The 25,330-nt window shown below is 38.5% G+C and overlaps 1 protein-coding gene across 6 annotated transcripts; it reads right to left on the bottom strand.

Annotated features, from left to right (window-relative positions):
• Positions 1–128: 128 nt before the first annotated feature.
• On the bottom strand, positions 129–24,567 carry LOC107863944 (preprotein translocase subunit SCY2, chloroplastic). Of its 6 annotated transcripts, XM_047413841.1 has the most exons (17): positions 24,445–24,527; positions 23,369–23,428; positions 21,972–22,158; positions 17,408–17,938; positions 17,149–17,237; positions 16,189–16,268; positions 15,980–16,069; positions 8,060–8,151; positions 6,751–6,834; positions 6,354–6,495; positions 5,387–5,503; positions 5,068–5,197; positions 4,386–4,509; positions 4,177–4,283; positions 969–1,082; positions 629–841; positions 129–392 (listed from the first exon to the last, which is right to left on the bottom strand). In XM_047413841.1, exons 3-15 carry the CDS (start codon positions 22,033–22,035, stop codon positions 993–995), a joined length of 1,740 nt encoding a protein of 579 aa, XP_047269797.1. In that variant the 5' UTR covers positions 22,036–22,158; positions 23,369–23,428; positions 24,445–24,527; the 3' UTR covers positions 129–392; positions 629–841; positions 969–992. The 6 variants fall into 6 exon arrangements, with proteins under 6 accessions (XP_047269797.1, XP_016565656.2, XP_016565642.2 ...); XM_016710170.2 differs by lacking the exon at positions 23,369–23,428 and having other exon boundaries at positions 17,408–17,935; positions 24,445–24,567; XM_016710156.2 differs by lacking the exon at positions 23,369–23,428 and having other exon boundaries at positions 24,445–24,567.
• Positions 24,568–25,330: the final 763 nt, after the last annotated feature.

Here is a 25,330-nt window from a genome sequence, read left to right on the forward strand (position 1 = left end):
TTTTGCAAAATGAGGATGTACATCAAGATCCTTGTGATCTAACTTTCATCTAGAACCGCTCATAGCGGTAGCTAGCTCAGTTTAATGTTTGTTAGATAGACTTTAAAGGAAGCAACATTGCAAGGGTGTAGCAATAATAAATGACCTGCAACTCAATAAATGTTGTTCTGAAGTTTCTGCAGTTCTGTGACACCAGCAGAACAAGTTGCCATTTTCAGAAGGATAACAAGTTGGTTCCTAAAAATCCATAAAGTTCTATTTTGGAATTAAGAAAGCCAAATGATGCTTTGTGAACAAATCGATAAACCCTCGCTGTCATGCTTGTCTTTGTCTAAATTCAGTTATTTGCAGCAGAGGCTGGCCAGTCTATAGGCTGCTAATCATCCTGTATCCTGGAAACACAATTCAGGATGCAGATGAATCATGTAGTCATCGGCAAAATTTCAAATATTGCATATAGATGTCTAACTAATTTGTGAAGCGAGTGGGTTGAAGGTTTCCTCTTTCATGCGTCATTGAACTCTATATATCTTGTTATGCAGTTAATAAATAAACATCCTGCAAAAACTCATTATCCACAACTCTAATGCGACAGAAAAACAAAAGGAAGAAGGATAAGATGGTTTACTGTTTCAGCCAAAGGATAGGGGCTACATTTTACTTGCAACATATGGAAAATGTATCTTGAGTCTTGATTGGGAGGAGTTGGCTGATCGCAACATCTTTGATCTTCCAAGTTTTAAGAGTTTGACTGGTAGTTAATATTTCATGCGAGAACATCCTAGACTCTGCAAAAGATTCTCAGCAGCAATGACGCAAGCAAAGAACTGAATCCCATTTACTGCACAAACACCAAGTAATGTATGAGAGAAGCCTTATAGTACAGACCATGCACTACGTATGACACAGTAGATATATACCTCGATGACAGACGAGATATATACCTTGATGACACAGCAGATACATACCTCGAATAGAGCCATCCTCCAATCTCATACACCATAACGCTTCAAAGCTTTACTTAAACTTGGCATTACATTATATGCTTGATACGATCTTCTCAATTCAATAATTGAACCCACCTGCAAAGCAGAAAGCAGGAAGAAGAAATATTTCAGTATGACATCTGAATGACAATGATCATTCTACTACTTCCCGGGAGTACAATAGTAGTGATTTCTACCCCGTTGAAAAATTACCAGACAACTTCAGGAAAACTATTTATCTTTGAATCTGAGCTTGTTCTCTACCTGAAAAACTCTGCCTTGCATGGAAGACCAAATTGCCCCCAAAACTTAATATTTTCAACTGGATAGCTCTCAATAATGGTTGTTTAACACAAGACAATCTCATGAGGAAGAAGTTTCAGCTAGCTAACCGATGTTATATGTGTGTCTATATTGCTGAAACAGTCAGCCACTTATATTTTTTCACTGCCCTATTGCAGTAGATTTATGGTCCCTTTTTTCTCTGTTTGGACTACATTGGACTATGCCCAGCAGGGCTAGGGAAGCCTCTCACAGCTGGAGTCATTGGAAAGTTGAGGAGCCCATCAAGAGAATCTGGTCTACGGTTCCTGACTATTTTGTGGTGCCTATGGATTGTGTTAAGAATGAAGAAAAGTCTCATGTTGGTGGTTAATGAGATGGGTGGATTCTTTACAAGGCTTGGGCAATCCTCCCCTCATAAGCTATAATACACTAAAAACAAGGAAACACAAGAAACACACATCGAAACAGTCCACTAGTTCAAAGAACCAAGGACCCTTTTGATGACCACTCTCGGATTCAAGAACAAGAACAAGAAGGAAGAAATTACAAGGTGTTTTAACATCAAATCAGCCACACCCCAAATTAAGTTAACAACAAGATGATGACAATAACAATATGAAAACAACAACTGACAGTTTGGAATTACAAGCCACAAAACACTAACAAGATTACAATAAATGTAAAGAGGATAGCTAGATTACAAGGTGTTTTAACACCAAATCAGCCACACCCCAAACTACGTTAACAACACAAGATGATGACAATAACAATATGATAACAACAACTGACGGTTTGGAATTACAAGACACAAAACACTAACAAGATTACAATAAAAGTAAAGAGGATAGATAGATAGACCAATGAATATATAATCTTAAGAACCCAAGAATGTGGTAGACTCTTGGACCCTTAACACTACACACAAAAAAAACCTATCTCTTACGAAGACACAAGATCGGATTCCACCTCCCAAGCATCGACATTTCCAAGCAAAATGAAAACACAAGTGATTCACACTTGCATCCTAGTTCATTGTTTACTTGTTTACTGTTGGACCCCATATATATTGTCCACGCTCCACTTAATAAGGTTTGGGCATGCAAGGGAGTGTTAAGAAATCCCACATTGGAAACGGGATGGGCAATTGGGTCTCCTTATATGGACTTGGACAATCACCCCATCATGAGCTAGCCTTTGAGGTTGAGTTAGGCCTAGACCTTGTTAACTGGAGCGGGGACAATATAATATGGGGGTCTAACATTGGTGAACAAGAATTGGGATGGGCATGAATCTTGGGCCTAACTCAACCTCAAAGGCTAGCTTATGAGAGGAATGAAAAGAGGATTCTCCAAGTCCACATATGGAGACCCAATTGAAAGGAATCGAAGGTGCTTCGATGGCAGCTCAACTGTCGGTCATTTGCTCAAAGCCAGATGTTTGGTTTCTCTCATTTGTTAGTCTAACCTTACTCCTGTGTACAATGCTAACGTTCTTGAGAATTTCATCAGCTCCTCCTCCTTAGCCTTATGGTAGTCTTTATTTTTTGCCTCTTAGCTTGGAGTTGTTTCATCCTCTAATTTGTCCTTATGATAGTCTCTATTTTTTGCCTCTTAGCTTGGAGTTGTTTCATCCTCTAATTTGTAATGTCTGCTTAATGCTTAAGCTGTTTCATCTGCTTAATGCTTTTGTTATTAATACAATCACCTTACTTCTTCAATTAAAAAATTGCACATTACCTCCTTGTGGTTTCAGTTGCACTTTACTTCCTTTGCTATATGGAATAGATCCCCTCATTATGGACTCAAAAATCATGTGAATTATCTCTCATTACCGTTGAGCCATGTTTGCCACTACTTTTAGTACTTTGAAACAGATGTAAAGTTTCAAATTTGCCTTATTAAAAAATATGACAATCTACCAATCAACCCCTCAGTATAACTATATTGCTTTATGACATTGCAACTGATAGAGGATTAAATTTTGGCTTGATGCGAGGTCACAACCCTCTGCAAGATGAGGGAATAAATTCCCTGCTCTTTACAATATAGCTTCACAAGATGATGCATGTATACCAGAATATAGAGCAGATAACTACAGGAACTTTCTGCATATATATCAAAATATAGAGCAAATAACTACAAGAACACTCCTCTTAGAAGGAATTAACAAGAGAAGGAGATTGACAATGATACGATACTGGATAGCCCAGATGGTATAGAGCAATTACTATTTGAGGAGTTGAATTCATACCACATGTATATGGTATCGTGGAGGGTCAAAATGGGGCTAAGGAGCCGTTTGGAGGACAATTGTTTCACAGTTGACTCGGGATAATTTCACGGAGTACTAGTCGTGTTAAAAGGACCGAAGGACATAGGGTGCAACAGTGGAAGAACTTCCAACTGACTTAATATAGACTTTATTCTCTTAATAGATCAATCCCACAGTAGGTTTATGCCCCTGCTGGACAATTGCGGAAACAATCTTCCTATTGGTTGCCTAAAAGAGAATATGGAATACCATTAAAAGATAACAGAAGCCATTTTTCTTCTTAATCAGCTCTCCAATAGATTAAGATGTGTAGAACCAAGAAGATATTTGATAATTAAATCGGCTTGAAACATATCAACTAAAGGCACCCACATCACCCTCTTTCTGGGGTTTGAGAGCCTATTGATGGGAGGGAGGGAGATTGTTCTAAAAGCAAATATTCATGCCTAAAAAAGCACAAACTTACCATTGCTAGTACTGATGTCAAACAGATTAAGTTAAGGTATCCACATTACATTCTCTTTGTGCCTCTTTTTTCCCTTTACCTTAGGGTTAGAGAGCCTATTGGCATGGGGGAAGGGGGATCTGTTTGTGCTTGGAAAGAAACTATGCAGTCTGAAAACCATCAACTTACAATTATTAGCACTGATGTCAATCCTATTGCATAACCTTCATTGATGCGACGCAAATAGTGATCTAGAATGGTAGATGTGGTGGCCAAAACACTTAATAATAGCCCACCTGCACAACAATCCAATAAAATAAAAAAGAAAGGTATCATCTGTAAGTGAATCGCACAAGAAGAGAGAGAGAGAGAAAGAGAGAGAGAGAAGAGATATATACCCCAGAACCGTGTTGAAGCTTGGATCTTTGTCAAATATGCAATTGTGGCTTTTCCAGGCTTTATGCTAGGAATTCTAGCGCCTATCTTGTTTAAGTAATCAGCAATTTCTTTTGGCATGTTGGCCTAGTTACAAGTTTAACATTAAGTAAAATTGAGCAAGAGAGAATATCCCTGAAAACCTTTCAAAATCTTTTCTTTCTCACAGGAATTGATATGAGATTTAAATCAGAGAATCAGTTTTCATCAACTTTTTACGTGACATCATCTTTCTCAAATGACCTCTGTTTCTTCCCCTACTTTTATTCAGAGGACTCAAACTTATCTGGTGTATTCTTTTTTGACCTCCTGGCTACCTAATAATAACTTTAAAAGGTTGATTTCAATTTCTATTTCCAACATCTGCCCTGAACATTACAAGCGAAAGTCTGGGTATCTTTTACTTATTCTTTCACCTTTATTAGACCAACAGGTATTTTGGGTTCCTGGAGTGCTTCAATCCAAGGAACAGCGTAGAAACTTTTTAAGTTCGGAAACATCCTTGTTAAAAAGGACCTAGTGTATTGAATTAATTCTGTTGAAGTTCTACTCACTCCAATTAAACAGTTATCTTCAAGTGAAAAAGAATGTCCGCATGTAACATTTTAAAATCTACTTTCCACATGCTAAGTAATGGGAACTTACAATGTCAAATATGTTAAAGAGGAAGACAAAGAAAGCATAAACTGTATAGTAAACCCACGGATCTGCCCCATGAGAAGTGTCGGGATTCAAAATGTCTCTGACGTGTTCCCAAAACCTTGAACCAAGAAGACTGCCAAAGAAAGTATGTGTCAGAAACCTGTATCAGAAAAATCTCAAAAAACTGATGCCAACTTCAGCTCTGATAGAATATTGGCTCAAAACCACTAATATAGGTAAGATTCTACTCCAAAAGCATTTTGTCAAGAACCACCAAAGTAGTGGTGTGACTTTAATGTAATTCAATTGAACATAAAGTGACCTTGCAAGGATGCCGGGAAGTGCCAACAGATAAGAGGTAACAAGGATAGGCTGCATTCCTGCGGGATTTATGTTGAATGGTATATAGGGCTCCACCTCTGGAACTGGAGAATCTTTTCTGCTCAAGATGAATAACTTAATCAGATGACAATTTATGATACACGATTACCAAATGAATACAATATATCTCTGTATGTGAAAGAACTAAATTGTATGAAAACTGGCTTCTATATTCCTAGGTAGTACAGATTTAAGTCGTAACTAACTCCCAAGCCAAATAACAAATTTGATTCCAACTAAACTATTCAGGGTCTCACAAGTCCCAACTGCACAGTTTCTTTTTGTATGCATGAATGTACATACATGTATGTGTGTGTGCGCGCACGCGCATGTGTGAACATATCCATACTTACATGGCAGGCACAAGCCAAACATGTTGTCCTACAAGGCTACAAACTCAAGCACAGCCACAAACTTCTTCCATTTGGTGGTGAAGTGCATGGCTTGTGCATCCAAATATGATGGTGTACATTAACATCCACTTATCAGTCGCACCCACTTACACATGATCAGGCATGAAAGAGAAAGCAGTTAATTCAGTATTGAATGCACATGAAATCTTTGATTGAGAGAAGTACAAAAATTATGGAAGTTTAGATGCATTTATTCTAGTCACTGATATGAGCTACTCAATTATTCCTTGATAAGTAATTTCCACTCTACATACAGCTCCAGTTATAGTCAGTAGTAATTTAACCATAGTACTGGCTAATTCTTAATTTAAGTTCCCATTATTACCCAAATAATGTTATATAAGTCCCCCAGAAATCTTAGCTAGTAAAAAACTTAACAGAAGCATTAAGATACATGTAACTACGCCTATGGCATTTTCACATTAGTCAACCACATAAAATCTGGCTTCCAACAAAAGAAAATGCAAATCAACAGCACTTCAGGGTTCAAGTCACCTCGCAGCAGAAGCAACTTTAAAACCATAATACTGCAGCTTAACTTTTCGGCATCCTTCACTCACGACGACAGCCCACATTGTAACAAGAGTAAAAACACCTAGTACCGCAAGTACATAAGGCCACCAACTCCCGCTACTACCTGTGTATGTTAAGGATAAAGGGAAACTTTAATCAAGAATTCAGAGGGACTGAACTATTCAATCCTTTTATAAAATTATAATGTTATGTACTTCCAACTATTCCTCAGATCATTACCAAACTCCACCACAACTTTAAAATGGGCTCGGGACAGAAGAAATAATCAATTTACATCCTGATAACATCCTGATATCCTTGCAAATAGAAAACAATAATCAAAAAGAATTAAGAAACTACAGTCTCATTTTTAACCCACCTGCTATTTGAGTTAACATTTTCTGCAATGTATCTGTGTAGCCAGTCAAAATGCCCACACAAATAATCAAAGTTGATCCTTGACCTGAACCATCCAGTAGTTGTCAACAACATGAAATAGCAAGAGCAAGGAAACAGCAAAGGAAGAATAAACCAAATGTAATTTCATTCCGATATGACTCACATCAATCAATGGACTAAGTCTCATTACCGCATTAATTGGGGTCGGCTAATTTCAGTCAATTACATAATTCCTCAAATACATCAGTAGATAAACCAAGTCTACACCAAATTAGTTGGGGTCAGCGAATTTCAGTCAATTACATAATTCTTCAAACTTCTACCGTTCTCTTTTTTTTTTGGGTAGTCATGGTGTCTGGGCCAGCTTTAGCACACCTCGACTCGACTAAATCTATGGGATACCTGCCACCTCCCACCAGCAACGGATATCAAGTAACTCTGTCCACCAAGGCTAGGACGGATGGAAAAAATGACCTTATGCCTTTTTTGTCTCTGCTGGGATTTGAACCAGAGACCTCATGTTTTCAACCCACTTCATTGCCCACTAGGCCACACCCTTGGGTTACAGTCTCAGATTTAAACAGAAAAATTATAATAGGAACACCAAATGTATGCCATACAACTTCAACAGCCAGTGCTACTTCTTTCATCAGCTATAACAAGAGTCATCATGTCACTAGTTTACTATTCCTTATGTCCCAGACAAATGAACAAAAAGTTTAGATACTGCAAAAGTATACTTTTTATTCATAGAATTTACAGTATTTATAAGAGAAAAGTAAGATCAAAATAAACTAACCAATCCCTGAATCTTGGGATTTCCCCTAATCTATTTCCTAGAATAATTACTAATCTATTTTCCTAAGATACATGCTATCCCATATTTACATGAGCTGATTACAATCAAATTTGCTAGCTGATTTGTGGAGCAGATTTCAATCAAATCTACCAGTCACTGTGGAGCAGATTCTGCCTGCCTCAAGCTGCCAGCTCACTCGACATGGACCTAGTTTTCTTTTCACAAAAATGCATTCCACTTCCCCTAAACTAAAGTTTAAACACAATTGACAAATTCAAAAGGTTGTTGACCCATTTTTAGAACTCTTTCCTATGCAACTCCATTTCCATCCTCCTTTTCTTATTTTGAAGGGGGGAGGGGGGGTCAAGGACTTCATCTCTAACAGAAAAACATCAAAATGCTTAAAAACAAGCAGAATTAGAAACCTAAAAAATAAACAAAAAAGGAAGGAAAAAAAGACACAGAAAGAAGCAGCTAAGGAAATAAATACCAAATCCAGACTCTGTTATTTTGTCGCAAATCCATGACATAGTCATTGCACCATAAACTAAAAGGGACGTAGTCATCAATACATGCTTAACCCTGCAGTAAAATGAAGGTCACTCAGAGCAGTACTAATTCCAATCAACATTATGAAAACAATACATCAGCTGCATGAGAAGAAACTTCGACCTAAACATCTGGGGATGAGGAACAATTCTTTAGAAACCCTCTCAAGTCTCAAATATGAAAGATGATTCGCATTAAATTTATCATGGAACATGAACAATGCTTTTTGAGAATGTGGAACAAGAACAGTTCAATGCTATTATACTGAATGCCTTTATACAGAGAAGCACTTTGCATCACAAAAAACCCCAATAGCTAATTGAAAAGGCTCTGGAATTTGTCTTCAACTCACACACAAAAAAAAAAGATTTCAACATGGAAGTTTGATTTTCTAAATATTCCAAACACCAATATTTCCTCTCTTTATCATCACTAAAAGATAGATTTTCATCTACTTAAAACCAGCACTAAGAGAGCTTTGGATGAAGCTTCAAGCTTCAGAAATTCCACAATCGACAAGGACTATTGCTCATCCGATTAAACAAAGTATAAAAAGAGTGTCGAAACAATTAAAAGTTAATGAAAATTTATGTTAAAAAATGGTCAAAAAAATAAATGTTGCAAAGCTATTACTGAGACAGGGGCGTTCTATTTTTTCGCAACACCGCTGCTTGGCAGTCGCGCACACACAGCACAACTTCAGCCACAACACACACAATGCGCAGTCTAAGCAATTAGACACAAATGCAGAAACGTAAAGCACTCAATCGTTTACAGGAACCGCGTCCCCAACCTTTATATTTCTCTCAGAATTACAAAGGAAGTGTCACACGAAATTGTCAAAGGCATACACTCAACACACACTGTTTTTGGATGCCTTTACAATTTCCTGCAGCACATTTAAATACTGCACAAGCAGTTACAGCAGTTGCAACTTAGGACACATGGCAGCCTGTCATTGGACAAGGCTACATGCTCCTCACATGACATAGCAAAACTGATCTAAGCACTATCTGAAAATACACATATTACAACATTCAAAATTCAAACACAACAACTACCCCATATGACTAGCACATGGGCAGCTTTGCCCTTCTAGTTAATTTTGCCAATGTTAACACTTAGTCATTTTTCAGCTTCTCAGCACTTAGTCTTTCCGTCTTTGCCTTGTCAAGCATCTCAGCCATGCCTCGCCTTGCAAGCATCATGCCTTGCCAATGTCATGTCTGCGCCTGTGCCTACGCCATGCCATTGCTTGCTCCATGAAGCTGTCTTAGCCATGTCACAGCTTAGGCCACTCCAATGCCTATGCTGCGACTCCGCCTCGATCATGCCTGCATCCAAGCCTGTGCCATGCCATCACCTGCGCCTCGCCAGTGTCGATGTCATGCCAGTGCCATGCCATATTACTGCTGCACGCATGCCCTCACAGGTGCCATGCGCCTGTCGTTGCCTCAAGTGCCCAAGGCAGCCTTGCCATCACTCTAGCATACCTTGGTCTAATACATTGCTTGCCTTTGGCACATGTCAAGGCCAATGTGCACCTTGACGTGGCCTTGTAAGCCATCAAGCCTTAGACTGAGGGTCTAACAGACCACCCCCACTTGAAGAACTCGACTCCCTCGTCGAGGTTGTTTTGATGTAGTCGTCTATTTGCTTGTCGAACTGCCACAGGTTCTAAGCCTTCTCCCAAACAGCATCTTCTTCACTTGAACCCTTCCACTAAATTAAGAATTCCGTCTTGGTACTCTTCTTGCTGTTTCCCACGATCCGGTGATCAAGTATCTTCTCCATTTTGGACTTATACTCTTTCACGATCAAAGGAGGAGCCCTTTTGTTTTTGTTCCTCCCCGGGTCTTCAACATCTTCACTGTACCGATTCAAAAAACTAACATGAAAGGTAGGGTGAATCTTCAACCTTTCCGGCAATTTCAACCTACAAGCAACTTCTCCGACCTTCTCAATAACATCGAACGGGCCATCATACCTTGGAACCAGTCCACGATGACTTTGCTTACTCACAATCTGTTTCCAGATTTGGGGAGTGAGTTTCAAAAGCACTTTGTCTCCAACGCTGAACTCTACCGCACGTCGATGCTGATCTGCATATTTCTTCATGCGTTTCTGCGCTTTCCTCAAGCTATCTTGTGCCTCGACAAGCATCTCATGCTTGTCTTTTGCATATCGATAAGCAGCAGGGCAATGGTGATCTTTCTTCAGCATCATCACCTCCAATGGTGTCATAGGCTGCATACCTAAAACCAGTTCAAACGGGCTCTTTTCCGTCGCCGATGACCTGTGCAGGTTGTAACAAAACTGCGCAGTGTCTAACAAATCTGCCCAATTCCGCTGACTTGCTGTTACGTAGTGCCTCAGATACTCTTCTAGCAAGTGGTTTATCCGCTCAGTTTGTGGATGATTTGCCGTAGAAAATTTCAGATCAGTCCCCATCATAGTAAATAATGCATGCCAGAACCGACCTGTGAAACGTGCGTCTCTATCACTCACGAAATCACTTGGCAAACCGAAATGCTTTACCACATTCTTGTAGAATAATTCTGCAGCAACTTCTGATGAGCAAATGATTGATGCAGCAATAAAAACAGCATACTTCGAGAACCTGTCAACCATCACCATAATGGACGAATTGTCATTTACTTTAGGAAAACCAGAAATAAAGTCCATTGAGACAGAAATTCATGGCCTTTCAGGACTAGGCAGAAGTTGTAGCAAACCCGCCTCTTTCATACGTTCCGTCTTGTCTCTTTGACACACATCACAAGTCTTCACGTATGCCTCAATATCGTTTTCCATTTTTGGCCAAAAATAAACACGGGACAGTAGAGCTAGCATCCTTTCAACACCGAGATGACCAGCACAAGGAGTGTCATGCGCCTCCTTCATCATGTCTCTACGCAAGCCACTACCTTGAGGTACGACAATTCTCCCCCCTTTAAAGTAAAGGAGATCGTCCTCGATCCAATACCTCCGAATGATCCCATCTTTAACTTGACCCATCCACTTGACATAGAGTGGGTCGTTAGCAGCACAAAATCTAATTCTCTCAAAGAAATCAGATTCAAGTCTAGCAATAGAGTACACTGCAGCAAATACCTCTTCTCGACTTAGGGCATCCGCAACCTGGTTGTGTTTCCCTAGTTTATGCTCCCACGTGAAGTCATAATCAGCAAGAAACTCCTGCCAACGAGCTTGCTTTGGACTCAGCTTCTTCTGCGTCTTGAAGAAAGTTCTTGCGACATTATCCGTCCGCACCACGAACTGAGTACCCAGCAAATACACTCCCCTAGTCTGCAAACAATGCACCACTGAAACCATTTCTTTTTCATGTGCCGAATACCTTTGCTCAGCATCACTCAACTTTCGACTTTCGAAAGCCACAGGATGGCCTTCCTGCACTAATACGCCTCCAACAGCTTTATCCGACGCATCAGTGTGAACTTCAAATGGTAACTCAAAGTCTAGCAGCTTCAAAATGGGTTCTAAAGCATCCTTCTTAGAGTAACTAGCAATGAATTTGCGATAATAGTTAGCCAGTCCCAAGAATGATCTCAATTCTTTAATCCCGCTAGATGCCTGCCAATCCGCGATTGCTTGTACCTTTTTCGGATCCATCCTTACTTGGTTTTGACTAACCAAATGCCCAAGGAACTTCACTTCCTGTTTGGCAAATTCGCACTTTTCCATTTTGACATAAAGTTTGTACTCCCGCAATCGAGACAATACTAACTTCAAATGTTCCAAATGCTCATCAAGGGAACAACTATAAATGACTATGTCGTCTAGATATACCACAACAAAGTCGTCTAGGTAATCATACAACACATCATTCATCAAGTTGCAGAAAGTTGCCGGGGCATTCGTCAACCCAAACGGCATAACCAAAAACTCGTAAGAGCCATACCTCGTCACACACGTGGTTTTTAACTCGTCACCCTCGGCTATTCGAACATGCCAATATCCTGATCGAAGATCAAGTTTAGTGAACCGACATGCCTTCGTTAGCCTGTCCATGAGATCTTGCACCAATGGGATAGGATATTTGTTTTATTTAATGCTCGATAGTCCACACACATCCTCATTGAACCATCCTGTTTCTTTTGGAATAAAACAGGAGCACCATAAGGAGCTTTCGATGGTTGAATTAATCCAGCGTCCAGCAATTCATTCAACTGTTTCCGCAATTCAGCCAACTCTTTTGGAGCCATTCGATAAGGAGCCTGTGCAGAAGCAACTAAACCGGGTAGCAACTCGATCTTGTGATCAATATCCATCCTTGGCGGCAACTCTTTAGGCAATTCAGGGGGCATCACATCAGTGTATTGCTTCAGTAAATTAGCAACCCAATCTGGTATTTCCACCTTCACATCTGGTTTCACTTCTATCATGGCAGCAAGAAAAGTTTCAGCACCGTTCTTCAATCCTTTCTCGACTGAAATAGCAGAAATGATAGGGCCCTTGTTTTTTCCTTTCTTTACTACTCCATAAGGATTAGAAGCCTTGATGAAACTTGGATTGGTTTCGTCTTCAATCATCACTCCGTCTAAGTGAGGAAAAGGAACAAAACGGAACTTTCTAAGAAAGTCTATCCCTAGAATGACTTCAAAATCACCTAATGGCATAGCCATCAAGTTATGTTTTCCTGTCCAACTCCCAATCACCATCTGCACATCGTAAGCCATGCCTACAATGGCTTGTGCCTTGGAACTCACCGTCTGGACAAAGGATGGACTTTTCTTCAACTTAAGTCCATATTTCGCAGCAACTTTGGCATCCACAAAAGTATAAGTGGCTCCAGTATCAACCATGGCCATCACATGATTGCCATCAATCTTCATCTCGATGTGAATCAACGCAGCATGAGGGTTGTTAAAAGACTTTGAGGATTCACCCACAACATTCAACAAACTTATATGGTTAAGTGACAACCCCAAAGGATTCGCCAACGCAGCAACAACATCGTCACCCCCACTTTGATTCACGTTCCCAGTAAGCAGTGCATTCACTCTTTCACGATTAGGACAACTCTTAGACAAATGCGGTCCACCACAAGTCCAGCAGCCTTTTGCATTGCTATCTTTCCCCTTGTTCTTAGCGTTCCTAGCATTTGTTTGTGCCTTCCCCCTGTCATTCTTATCGTTACGTTCATCCTTCTTCCATTCCCCCTTCTTCTCAGTCTTTTTCTTGGACTTCGAAGAACTGGGAATGTCAGAATCTGAACGTGTTGAGCGAAAGTCCACTAACGAATCAGCAGCAGCAATTGCACTAGGCAAGTCCTTCACATTTTGCCTACGTAATTCGTTTTGGGCCCATACTTGCATCCCTGCATCCCTGAGATGAAATTATGCAACTTGTCTTCGTCAGAAATGTTTTGGATGTCCAACATCAAAGAAGTAAATTCCTTGATATAGTCGCGAATCGTTCCCGTTTGCCTCAACCTTTTCAACTTGTCTCTAGCAATCCATGAAGTATTGCTAGGAAGAAATTGATCCCTCATTTCCTTCTTCAACTTATCCCAAGTATCAATTTTAGGACGTCCAGCACTTTCATCATCCGCATTCCGAGTACGCCACCACAATTTTGCATCACCAGTCAAGTACATCGTGGTAATGTTCAATTTGTCCGTCTCAGCAACTCGTGCAGCAGTGAAGTATTGCTCCATATCCCATAGAAAATTCTCCAATTCCTTGGCACTTCTAGCACCACCAAAAGGCTTGGGTTCAGGAATTTTTACTTTAGAACTGCTTTCCAGGGTCTGTCCTGATGCAGCCACCGCACGTCGCAGAACCATCATCTCCGTCTGCAAATCTGCCATCACCTTGCCTTGATCTTGTACCATTGACATCAACGCATTGCGTGAACTCAGAAATTCTGCAGCACTTTCATCATACTGGTTACGTAATTGTACCAGTTTACCCGTCAAGGTGTTGATTTGTGTTATCAAATCAACAACACCTTCAGTTTGTTCGAGTTCATCCGTAATGCCAATGAAGTTTCGAATTTGTGCAACATTTTCGTTTAATTGAGCGACAGTTACCATCTTCGTACTGCAACGCAGGCTTTGATACCAGTTGAGACAGGGGCGTTCTATTTTTCGCAACACCGCTGCTTGGCAGTCGCGCACACACAGCACAACTTCAACCACAACACACACAATGCGCAGCCTAAGCAATTAGACACAAATGCAGAAATGTAAAGCACTCAATCGTTTACAGGAACTGCGTCCCCAACCTTTATATTTCTCTCAGAATTACAAAAGAAGTGCCACACGAAATTGTCAAAGGCATACACTCAACACACACTGTTTTTGGATGCCTTTCCAATTTCCTGCAGCACATTTAAATACTGCACAAGCAATTACAGCAGTTGCAACTTAGGACACTTGGCAGCCTGTCATTGGACAAGGCTACATGCTCCTCACATGACATAGCAAAACTGATCTAAGCACTATCTGAAAATACACATGTTACAACATTCAAAATTCAAACACAACAACTACCCCATGTGACTAGCACATGGGCAACTTTGCCCTTTAGTTAATTTTGTCAATGTTAACACTTAAGTCATTTTTCAGCTTCTCAGCACTTAGTCTTTCCATCTTTGCCTTGTCAAGCATCTCAGCCATGCCTCGCCTTGCCAGCATCATGCCTTGCCAATGTCATGTCTGCGCCTGTGCCTACGCCATGCCATTGCTTGCTCCATGAAGCTGTCTTAGCCATGTCACAGCTTAGGCCGCCCCAATGCCTATGCTGCGACTCCGCCTCGATCATGCCTGCGTCCAAGTCTGCGTCCATGCCTGTGCCATGCCATCACCTGCGCCTCGCCAGTGTCGATGTCATGCCAGTGCCATGCCATATTACTGTTGCACGCATGCCCTCGCAGGTGCCATGCGCCTGTCGTTGCCTTAAGTGCCCAAGGCAGCCTTGCCATCACTCTAGCATACCTTGGTCTAATACATTGCTTGCCTTTGGCACATGTCAAGGCCAATGTGCACCTTGCCATGGCCTTGTAAGCCATCAAGCCTTAGACTGAGGGTCTAACAATTACCTACTTCTGATAGACAGGGGGTAACCTGAATATACCAGACTTGCAGCAATCACAGTATCCCATTCATTATGCTAGATTCAATTCGTTGGTTTTGACCACCACATGCAAATAAATCATTAACTATCTTTCATATAGCAATTTCCGTGTACCAAATTAACCACAGCCCAATCTACCTTTTTTAAATCATAGGACATTCCTTATTAATGATTTATATCAAGATTCATACATAAAAACAAGGAAGAAGGTAGGTATACTTCCAGAGGAAATTTTCAAGCCCTTGCCTTGCTCTTTCTTTAATTGAGCCAAGGACAAATGTTAAGACTTTAAAAGAAGACATTGACGGCATTTCAGAATGGTAATATGGGATGGAATTGAAAACAAGGAATTTACAACTTCCTGCCTTACTATGCTTCTAAACATTTTCAAAATTTTCAATAATATAACTACCAAGTTTTACCTTGAACAATGTGCTTCAAGTAACAGATCGACTAAAATAAATTGACAACAAGAATAGTACATGCTTCTCTTTTCCAAATTAGGAGAATATTGAGAAACAATTCTGATAATTTCCAAAGGTCATTTAACTTTCCCAAGCTGGGATAGAAAGATAGACAACCTAAAGGTACTTTGCAAGAAAGAAATGGAGTTAGAATGATGTATTTTAAGAAATAAAATTTTACTGGGAAGAAACTCCCGCATTACACAGTAAAAATATAGTGACCTTTTGTGCAGAATGAAAATGAAAATAGCAAATACATGCACAGTTCTGATTATTACACGAAAAATTTGTACTTACCTATGATTGGCAGCATATATCGAATATGGAAGTGAGTAATAAGAGAGAATAAGAGCCTCCAAAATTGCAAAACCAAACGAGATCCACCATCTAAAATAGATCCAAAGTTTCATAAGCTTGTGCAAGTTTGCGATGATAAAACAAAGAAATTGACCACCAAAGTTAAGGAACAACCCATCTCACTGATTAAGATGAAAAACTAGACATACATATAACTTTTGATCTTCTCATGCCCGTCTAAACCCTCTTTTCTCAGCTTCACTAAAGAAGGAAGAACTTGACATAATACCTGAACAGGAAAGTTGGCATTCACTAGTTTAGCACAAAATTGAGGCATTATGCAACAGAAACACGAATCCAACATATTTATGCCTTGGTCTCTCAAACCAGAAGGGCACATGAATCACTTGCTCATTCAGCAACTGTCTTAATCAACTAAACAGCAAGCACATTCTATTCCACTGCTATAAACAAACTCTTTTTATTTTTGAGGAAGATAAAAGTACTCTGTATTAGAATGGTCTAAACAAATTGACAAAGATGAATAAAAAAGAAATGATGTTGGAAGAACGCTTAAGGTACTTTTGCAATGAGACAGTCACTAGGTATGAATTATGATTATTATTGTTGTTCAAATACCTTTCCTGATTATTTTGAACAGAACAGAGTTTAGCTATTATTTTCTCTTTTCTCCAACTCAGATAATATCCTCTCCTTTTTTATAGGTCCAGCTCAGATAATTTCCATCTCCAAGATACCTTAAATCTCTTTTAGAAATCACTTTGATAGATCTAGATACTGTTTTGGCATTTTCACTTGGCATTATTCTTCTACTTTTATACATCAGAAATTCCTAAATCCTAAGGTCCACTGGAGCATGGATGGAAACATTGTGCATTTTTTTCACCTGAAAATTATATAGTACATACTACATGGAGATGTAGGTCCACAAATGGATCTTTGTTTTTCACTTTTTTGAGAAATGCTATTCTGGTACACCCCTCTGGTGGTCCGACATAACAAATATATTATTTAAGCAGAACATGGGAAACAAGAACTTCTTTTCACTCATAAGATAGCTTATGAAACATAGAAAATAGTAGTAGAAGAGTAAGCCAAATTTTGATATCCTGCTCCAAAAAATTTATATCTGGTGAAAGCAAGCTGACCTGCATAAGAATGGACGCCGCAATCTGAGGACTGACCCCAAGTTGGAAAAGAGAGAGTTTAAGTTCTGGAGTGGAATCACCAAGTTGATCTGCAAGGACAGTTTATTGATAATTACATGGGAGAAAAGAAAATCATCTTTTCACCACTTCCCCGCACTTGGTCCACCAAGTTTGAAGAACCAATAACCTAAACCAACTTATTTCAAAACTGAACTACATTAACTAGAAAAGTATCAGTGTAGATGAAAAAGAGACTTACCAACAGATCCCGAGACAAAACTGAGATAATCTTGTGGAATCAGCCTCCTGTCAAATCCTGGAAGAGGAATGAAATATCCTATACGACTAATGACAATTAAGATGGCAGTCACAAACAGCCTTCTCCTTATCTCACTCTTGAAAAAAGATTCAGCAGCATTATCAAAGACGGAGCCCAGTCTCACAAAGTGCAAGAATCTATTTCTAAATTGCTTCTGCTTAGGCTGCAAGGAAACAAAGTTGTTGGCATCTATAGATGTTGGTGACACTTCCTCATCTTCACTCATTGATGAAGACTGTCCATAATGCAGTGTTTCTCCTGCTGCTGCTGCTGCCCTGATACTTGAATAGTCGCTTGAAAGTTGATGAGTGAAATAGCTAGATAATTCTTTCCTTCCATTAGGGAATATCAGCCCCTTCCGTAAAGAGAAGTGCCTTCTACTCGATTCAGAAAATTTTAACTTAAGAGGAATGTGTGTTCTGTTCAATGACAAATTACAGAAATGGAGATCACATCCAGCAAACTTTCCTGCTAACCAAAAGTAAAAAAAGTAGGTCATAAATGTGTTTCTACCATCGAGAGCAACATAGAGCTTGAGTAATAGGCTGATGAAACAAATAAATATGCTTTAGGTTTGTTAAGATTGGCACACAATCTCAAGGTATACAGTAAAAGCAAGAGTTTTAATATATATTTGCTCCAGTCCAAATTACACAAAATTCATAGCCAAAAAATTACAAGTCTAACAATTTCTTTCCTAGGACGGCATTAACATAATTTCATCCCTTCTAAAAATGCTTTACTGATAATCGTATTTATAGTATAATGTCCTCAAGCCTAATAAAGTTATGTCAACTAAATGGAACTTGGAAAAAAGAGTAGATCATGAAGAGATCAACTGCTTCACAATTTACACTGTACATGTAGTGTTACACCCCTTTTAAAAGTGCTTTACTGATAATTGTATTTATAGGATAACGTCCTCAAGCCAAATAAAGTTATGTCAACTAAATAGAACTTGGAAATAAGAGCAGATCATGAAGAGACCAATCGCTTTGCAATTTACACTGTACATATTGTGTTTCAAAATTCTGATCTTGGAGCATTCCTAATGTAATTACCAAATATACCCTTCTAGATCTAGAACCATTCCTTCAAATATGCATCATTCTACCTTCTCAAAAAAAATATGCATCATTTCAACTCTAGACCACACAGAAGGCCTTACAAGTTATCAAACCAAAGAAATGGTAACATTTTTTAAACAGGAAAAAATCGTGATAGCTAATCTATTTATAACCAAAGCTAAAGAGAAAGACAGTCGTATCTTATATCAGTAGAGTGTTCCAGTTATAACTGTGAAGAACTTATTTTATTCTCCAATTAACCTAGTTCTTGAGTCCTTTGCTCAACTTTCCTCATACTTTGCTTAGTTGGAAATGAGCCAACACGCAACACATGATATCAGACAGCTCTATCAAATCAGGGACCACATTGACGGTAAATAATACTTTTCAATCATGTTGATGTGAAGACACTGCCTCAAAGAGTATAAGAGCAAGATCTCGGTATAGGACTTGAGATTTTTCAGTACCACAGAAAGCAAAGAGTGTGCATGAGATATTTACATGACACCATGGCTCCCTGCATAGAAACCACATAGCCACTGATTTGTTTTGCTTGTTCTAGCATATAGTTGAGGCCCTCCATGGCAAGAATGACGAGAAAAGTGGAAAGGGGATCCCCTTGTCTGATCCCTCTCTAAGGAATAAAAAGTTCTGTGGCTACTGCTTATCAGAATTGAATGCTTGTTTATAGACATGTTGAATCAAATTCATGTTTCCCCAAAACCCACCTTCCTTAAGAATTAGGATTGAGGTTAAAAATTCCTAATTTGGTTAATCAAAGACCTTCTCAATATCAATTTACTAATTACCGTCTTGAGCCTTCAGCCAACACCTTGGATGTGATTTTGTAGAAGCTTCTAATAAGGCTGATATGGCTGTAGTTTTTGGAATGAGGACAATGAATGAAGCATTGGAAGACCTCACTGTGTGGCAGTTATGATGAAAATGGTGAAGAGCATCAAGTACCTTAGGTTTAATTGTGTCCAGATCTATTGATAAAAGCCATTGTAAAACCAACTGCTGCAGGTGCTTTATCAGGAGTTCAGAAATTGATTGCAGCTAAGACTTTTTCCTCATTAAATGTGCTCTCTAAACCCTATTAGTAGTTAGAATCCCCGTCACTCACTTCAAAAGAGACTGTCGGTTTCCAGTTCTCAACCTTTGTATAAAGGTTCTGAAAGAAATTAAGGATCCTCAACCATCATGAGCTCCCTATCTTCAATGATCTCGCCCATCAAGAGTTTATCAATATTGTTATATCTTCTATTTGAATTCGTAAGCTTCTGGAAGAATTTAGTGTTTTTGTCCCTTTCATTCAACCAAAGTCACCTGGATTTTTGCCTCCATGAAATCTCTCTTGTAACATCTAGTGTCTATGCAGTTCGAGTGAGATGCTTGCTGGATTGTAAAGTCTGGCGAGGCTAGCCAGATTGCCCTTGCATTCCTGTTGATGTGGATCATTTAATTAGTGGAGGCGCTATAAGATGATTGTGCCTTAGTGGACTGAGAAGATTTGTATTAACTCCACTAAACCACTACTATAATTAGTGATAATGTGACTCCAACTGCTGTGGTTGTATCCGTAGACCCTTTCTTTCTTTTGGGTCATTTTCATAAGCTTTAGGTGGCTGAATGTCCAAAACAGATAATGGAGACGCTCCAGATTAGCTTGTGCTAATCAATACGTCTCACCCTGTACCTGCATTTACTAATGCTGCATCCTTCTAGTCTATAGTGCCTCCTCATTGCTGTAAAATTGTATGTTTGTTCTTTGAACACTGTGAGTTTCATGTTATATGTGGTCAGCTTAATTTCCATGATGCGGTGAAGACATACTTGGATCGATTTATGATTGTGATGGTTGTTCTTGAGTTTCGAGCGAGGGCATCATTATGCAAAGAGCTCACTAGTGGACTGGACAATTGTCAGCAGGATCACTAGCAATGGAGATTGCCTATGTTGCCAGAGAAGCACTTGATAGTGATCTTTGTCTCCTCATGAGTTTATTGATAATTTCAAATGGGTCACGAAAAGTCATCCATAATTTATTAACAGCTATATTTGAAGATTTATCGAAATCTATTAAAACGGGTGTTGATGAGTCTTTATGTGGCGAGGAACCACAAAATGGACTTGAAGAATTCCATTTACATTGGCTGTGAATTTGTTTTGGATTTCATATCATTTGATGGAACGCTAGCTAGCTTTATATGCAAATCGGGAGCCAATGTGTTCAAGCACCTATTATGGGTTCCCATTGCAGCAGTACGTTAAATTGGGAGTTCAACACAAAAATCTCTAACAAGTCGCTCTAGTACATCTACTTTGCTTGAATGGAAATTCACAAACTGTCCAAAGAGAATGCCAGAAACCAGAATGTATTTGAGGTCATCATTGAGCAATATATTCCTACCAAGCCTTGCCTCAGAAGTTGTACCAGCTGATGCATTTGTTGAATTGCTGGTGTATAGAGAATCTAATACATGTACTAGTCATGGTATTATTAAATTCTCTATTTGGTAGGATTTTCAACTGTGTATACCTAGTACATGTACTACTTATACACCCCATTCGGTATTATAAGGTGTATAACTAATACATAGCAAATCATGGTACTAGTAATACAAGAGCTATTAATACATAGATAAACATGGGAAAGATATAGTTATGCATGATGCACTTAACCAAACAGTGGATAGGACATAGCCTCAGCACAACTAATTCCAACATTACTAATACACTATTCATTACTATTCTTATACGCTCTACCAAACGAACCCTTAAGAGTAATTCTAGAATCTCCTGCCCTTCTTTGTTAAACTTTTGTCTAAATTTTTTTGTTGGAAGAAAGGTGAACTACTTTATCAATGTTTTGTCATAACCTTTCTCCATCTCAATACAATCTCCCCTAATTCCCACACACGCATGCAAGAGAGCAACCAATGCTTCAACTGGAAGATTAACTTAGAAACTCATTCATGTGACACTCATTTATTCTAAACACAACAACGTAGAGAACGAAATAAATACATTGTAAAATATTTTAGAACTTTGAACTAAACAACTCAATATTAATAAATAAAGTTTTAACAACACATCCAAGTTAATGCATTGCTAACAAATGACATTGCTAACAAATGACTAACATCTTATTACACACACACCAAAAATAACTACCAAGCAAGAACAAATAAGACAAGTCTAAATTATTACAGTAGTATTCTTATTAAAACTTGGCTTTAGGACACTAATTTTATTAAGAAGCCCCTGGGTCTATCGGATACAACCTCTCTACCTCACCTCTGAGCGAGGTAGTGGTATGTACTATGTACACTTTACTCTCCCCAGACCCTACTGAGTGGGATTATACTGTGTATGATGTTGCTGTTGTTGTATGAAATAATTATGGCAAATCCGTAAGAAGAAGAAGAACTTGCCTCGAATCCTGAAGTCCGCCGTTGTGGAAAGCGGTGTGTAAGAGCTGAGAATGGCAGCTTCCATAGCAGAAACTTGAAAAGTACTCTAAACCATCAACTCCTCACGTCCAAAATCAAAATTGCTCAATACTTATCGTGTTACCTTTCCAATATAGGAATTCACATGTCAAATAGAGAGTAAAACCCCCTGAAAATGTGGCAATTTCGGGAGTCAACAGAGCTTCAATTCTAGAAGCGAGAGGTAATAGGAGCTCAACAACTTGCACCAACTCAAAGAAAAGTCAGTCTAGCTTGCATAAGTTGTAATTTGTGGGAAGTGAGAATAGGGCTGCATATTGGTCGGTTCAGTTCGGTTCGATTTTAAAGTTTATCGGTTTGACATATTGATTATCGGTTTGTAATAAAGCCAAACCATTATGAACCATTAAGATATCGGCTTATCAGTTATTGATTGTTATCGGTTCAGTTATCAGGTTAAACCGTTAACATTCAAATTTTAAAATTTAAAATATAATTTGAAGTCTGGACAGTACAAACAGAAGCACATAAGTATAGATAATATGCATGGGCACAGAATTTGGCAGTACAAACCTGGGCCCTCAAGCAGTCAATAATACTAATATAACTCAATTTGAACAGTCACACAAATTGAAAAATCCAAAGTAACAGCAGTCAAACAATTTGAAAAGTAACAAAAGTAAGCTATAATTCCTTCAAAAATTTCAAAAACATACAACACCAACAAAAGTAAGCTATAATTCCTTCAAAAATCATATTAATGACTTAAAATTGTTCAAATTAAACACTTTGTAAAGCATCAGAAATCAGAATCAATAATTAAAAGGTAACACTATGATTTCCCTAAAAGATAAGTACTAGTTATTAAAGGTATAAGATAAATATAACACCACCAAGTACCTAACGCGATTAAGGAGCCATCTACTGACAGAACAAAGGAGCGAAGCAAGTCAATTTGACATGTAAACTGAGAATTGAACACATAAACTGAGATACGGATGTTGTGCGCGTATCTCCCTCTCTAAGTTATACAACAAAATGTGAACTTTAAATAGTTCCATAGCATAAAAAGATCAAAAAAAACAAATCTTGAAGAGTTTTGTTCAACTTCAATATAAACCAAATACACATCAAATTAACAATAGTCAATAAAAGAACAAAACACATACAACAAAATGTAAACTTTAAACAGTTTTATAGCATAAAATTAAAAACATCAAAACAAAAATCTTGAAGAGCTTAGTTCAAGTCCTTAGCAAGTTGAACAACAGCAGTGATTTGAACATCAAATTGAACATCAAAACACAAATCCAGACTAGGAAGACTATCAACAACAACAGAAATTGAACATGCAAATGAGATGGAGCAAAAATTGTTACCTGAAATTTTTGACCTTCGATCTTCACTCTTCAGTGAAGTTTTGAATTTGAGCAGCGTTTCTATTAAATTTAGTCGTGAAAATTGAGATAAAATGAAAATGGGATGTGAGTAGTGAGAGAGAGAGTCACAGAGTGAGAGCTGAGAGGCGTGAATTGAAATGAAAATGGGAAATGAGAGGCTGAGAGCAGGAAAGTGTAAACCCTAATTGGGTCTTGGGCCAGTGGGTAATCTATATTATATATGCACATTAGGGCCTTAGCTTATATAGGCGGATAATTGGTAAGCCCAGCGGCCCCAGCCTATTGCGTATCGGTCGATTCGGTTTGGTTTTGAAAGTTATCGGTTTTACTTAATCATTATCGGTTTGTCTATATGCTAAACCGTTAAAGAACTGTTAAGATATCGGTTTATCGATTTTTAATTGTTATCGGTTCAGTTATCGGGTTAACCGTTAACATTGAACATATATATAATTTAAAGTTCAAAGCTACTGCCTACTTCTTATTGCTCTTTCTCTGCACAAACTGCATTTCCTGCAGTTAATTTCCTACACTAACTGCACAAGTACATAATCTGAAACCACAAATAATCCCACCAAAAAGTAGTATCTTCAAAAAATAAAATGCACATAAGCGAGCACATGGCATAAGATACAACAAGCGAACAACAAAATTACAAGTTACGGCGCAGTTTAATGACTTAAAAATGACAAGGCATTAACATTAAGATACAATGTTACTAGATGCCCCACAAGAAACACTACAGCTCAAAGAACACTAGAGGAACAGATGCAAAGTGCAACTTAAACTATATTTATAAAGTCAAATACAAATTTTTCAGTATTGATACTAAGTTAATTGCACAAATTAGCAGGAAGCCACTCATACAAAAATCCAAGATCCACTTCTATGTCATGAACTATAAAAAGCAAGTCAAAACATGCCAAAAGATGATAACTTTACCTCATCAATCAGCAAGAAAACAAGAAAAAGCAAGAAATACACAGAGGAGGAGACATGATAGAATAAGCAAACAGAGAGAATGAGATTATGAGAAAATTGAAAATAAAAGTTACCTCTTCTTTTGAGAGCAGCCAGCAGTTTGGGTCTTGAGCAGTAGCTTTGAGTTCTGAGAGTTCTGATTGTAATTCAAGTATTGATTGACCCTAATTAATTAAAAGAGGCAAAGAAATAAGACTATTGAATGTATGTATGTACTATTAAATGGAGACTCCAAGTTTGGGCCGATCGGTTCAGCTTGTCTTGTTGGGCCGAATGCCGATTGGACAGGGCCCTTATCGGTTTATCGGGTTGTCCGATAAAAAAACCCAACTAACCCGGAAAACTAGTTAACAGGTCAGAAATAACAATCCCGAGCCCCGATCCGAAAATAAAAATAATCGACCCATTAACCCGATAATCGAATTATCGGTTCAGGTTAATGATTTGACCCGAAATTTGCACAGCGCTACTATTTCATATATTATCGGGTTATTGGGTCACCCGATAAAAAAAGGGGAAAGAACAAAAATAACACCTAAAATAAACTAATTCTATAAAATTAGCACCCAAATTTTTAATACCCATAAATAGCCACTTGCGAATTGGGTTTTAAACCCTGTAAAAAGCCTCGTCACTCGCATATGTGTATCAATCTAGTATAAAAGTGTATCAATGGAGTATCAAAGTGTATCAATGTAGTATAAAAGTGTATTAATATGGTATAAAAAAGTACTGATTGGGTATAGGGACTGCATGTGCTTACATAGAATTTCCTTTCTCTTTTCTTAAAAGTGTATCAATATAATATAAAAGTGTATCAATTTGGTATAAAAGTGTATCAATTGAGTATAGAGACTGCATGTACCCAATTGGGCCAAATGGCTAAAAAAGGGATTAATTTAGCCAACTGGACAGCCTATGTCCACTTTTTCAAACGTGGGCCATTTTTTTAAAAATGGT

Source organism: Capsicum annuum, chromosome 1 (genome assembly GCF_002878395.1).
Source record: "Capsicum annuum cultivar UCD-10X-F1 chromosome 1, UCD10Xv1.1, whole genome shotgun sequence".
In the NCBI taxonomy this organism is placed as follows: Eukaryota; Viridiplantae; Streptophyta; class Magnoliopsida; order Solanales; family Solanaceae; genus Capsicum; species Capsicum annuum.

Bases quoted from the DNA above. Each gene is read 5' to 3' on its own strand.
- LOC107863944 (XM_016710156.2), bottom strand. From the start codon at position 22,035: ATGGAAGCTGCCATTCTCAGCTCTTACACACCGCTTTCCACAACGGCG. The intron at 17,939-21,971 runs GCAAGTTCTTCT...ACTTTTGGTTAG, and splicing joins GGCGGACTTCAGGATTCGAG to CAGGAAAGTTTGCTGGATGT. The intron at 5,198-5,386 runs GTCACTTTATGT...TTTCTTTGGCAG, and splicing joins CTTCCCGGCATCCTTGCAAG to TCTTCTTGGTTCAAGGTTTT.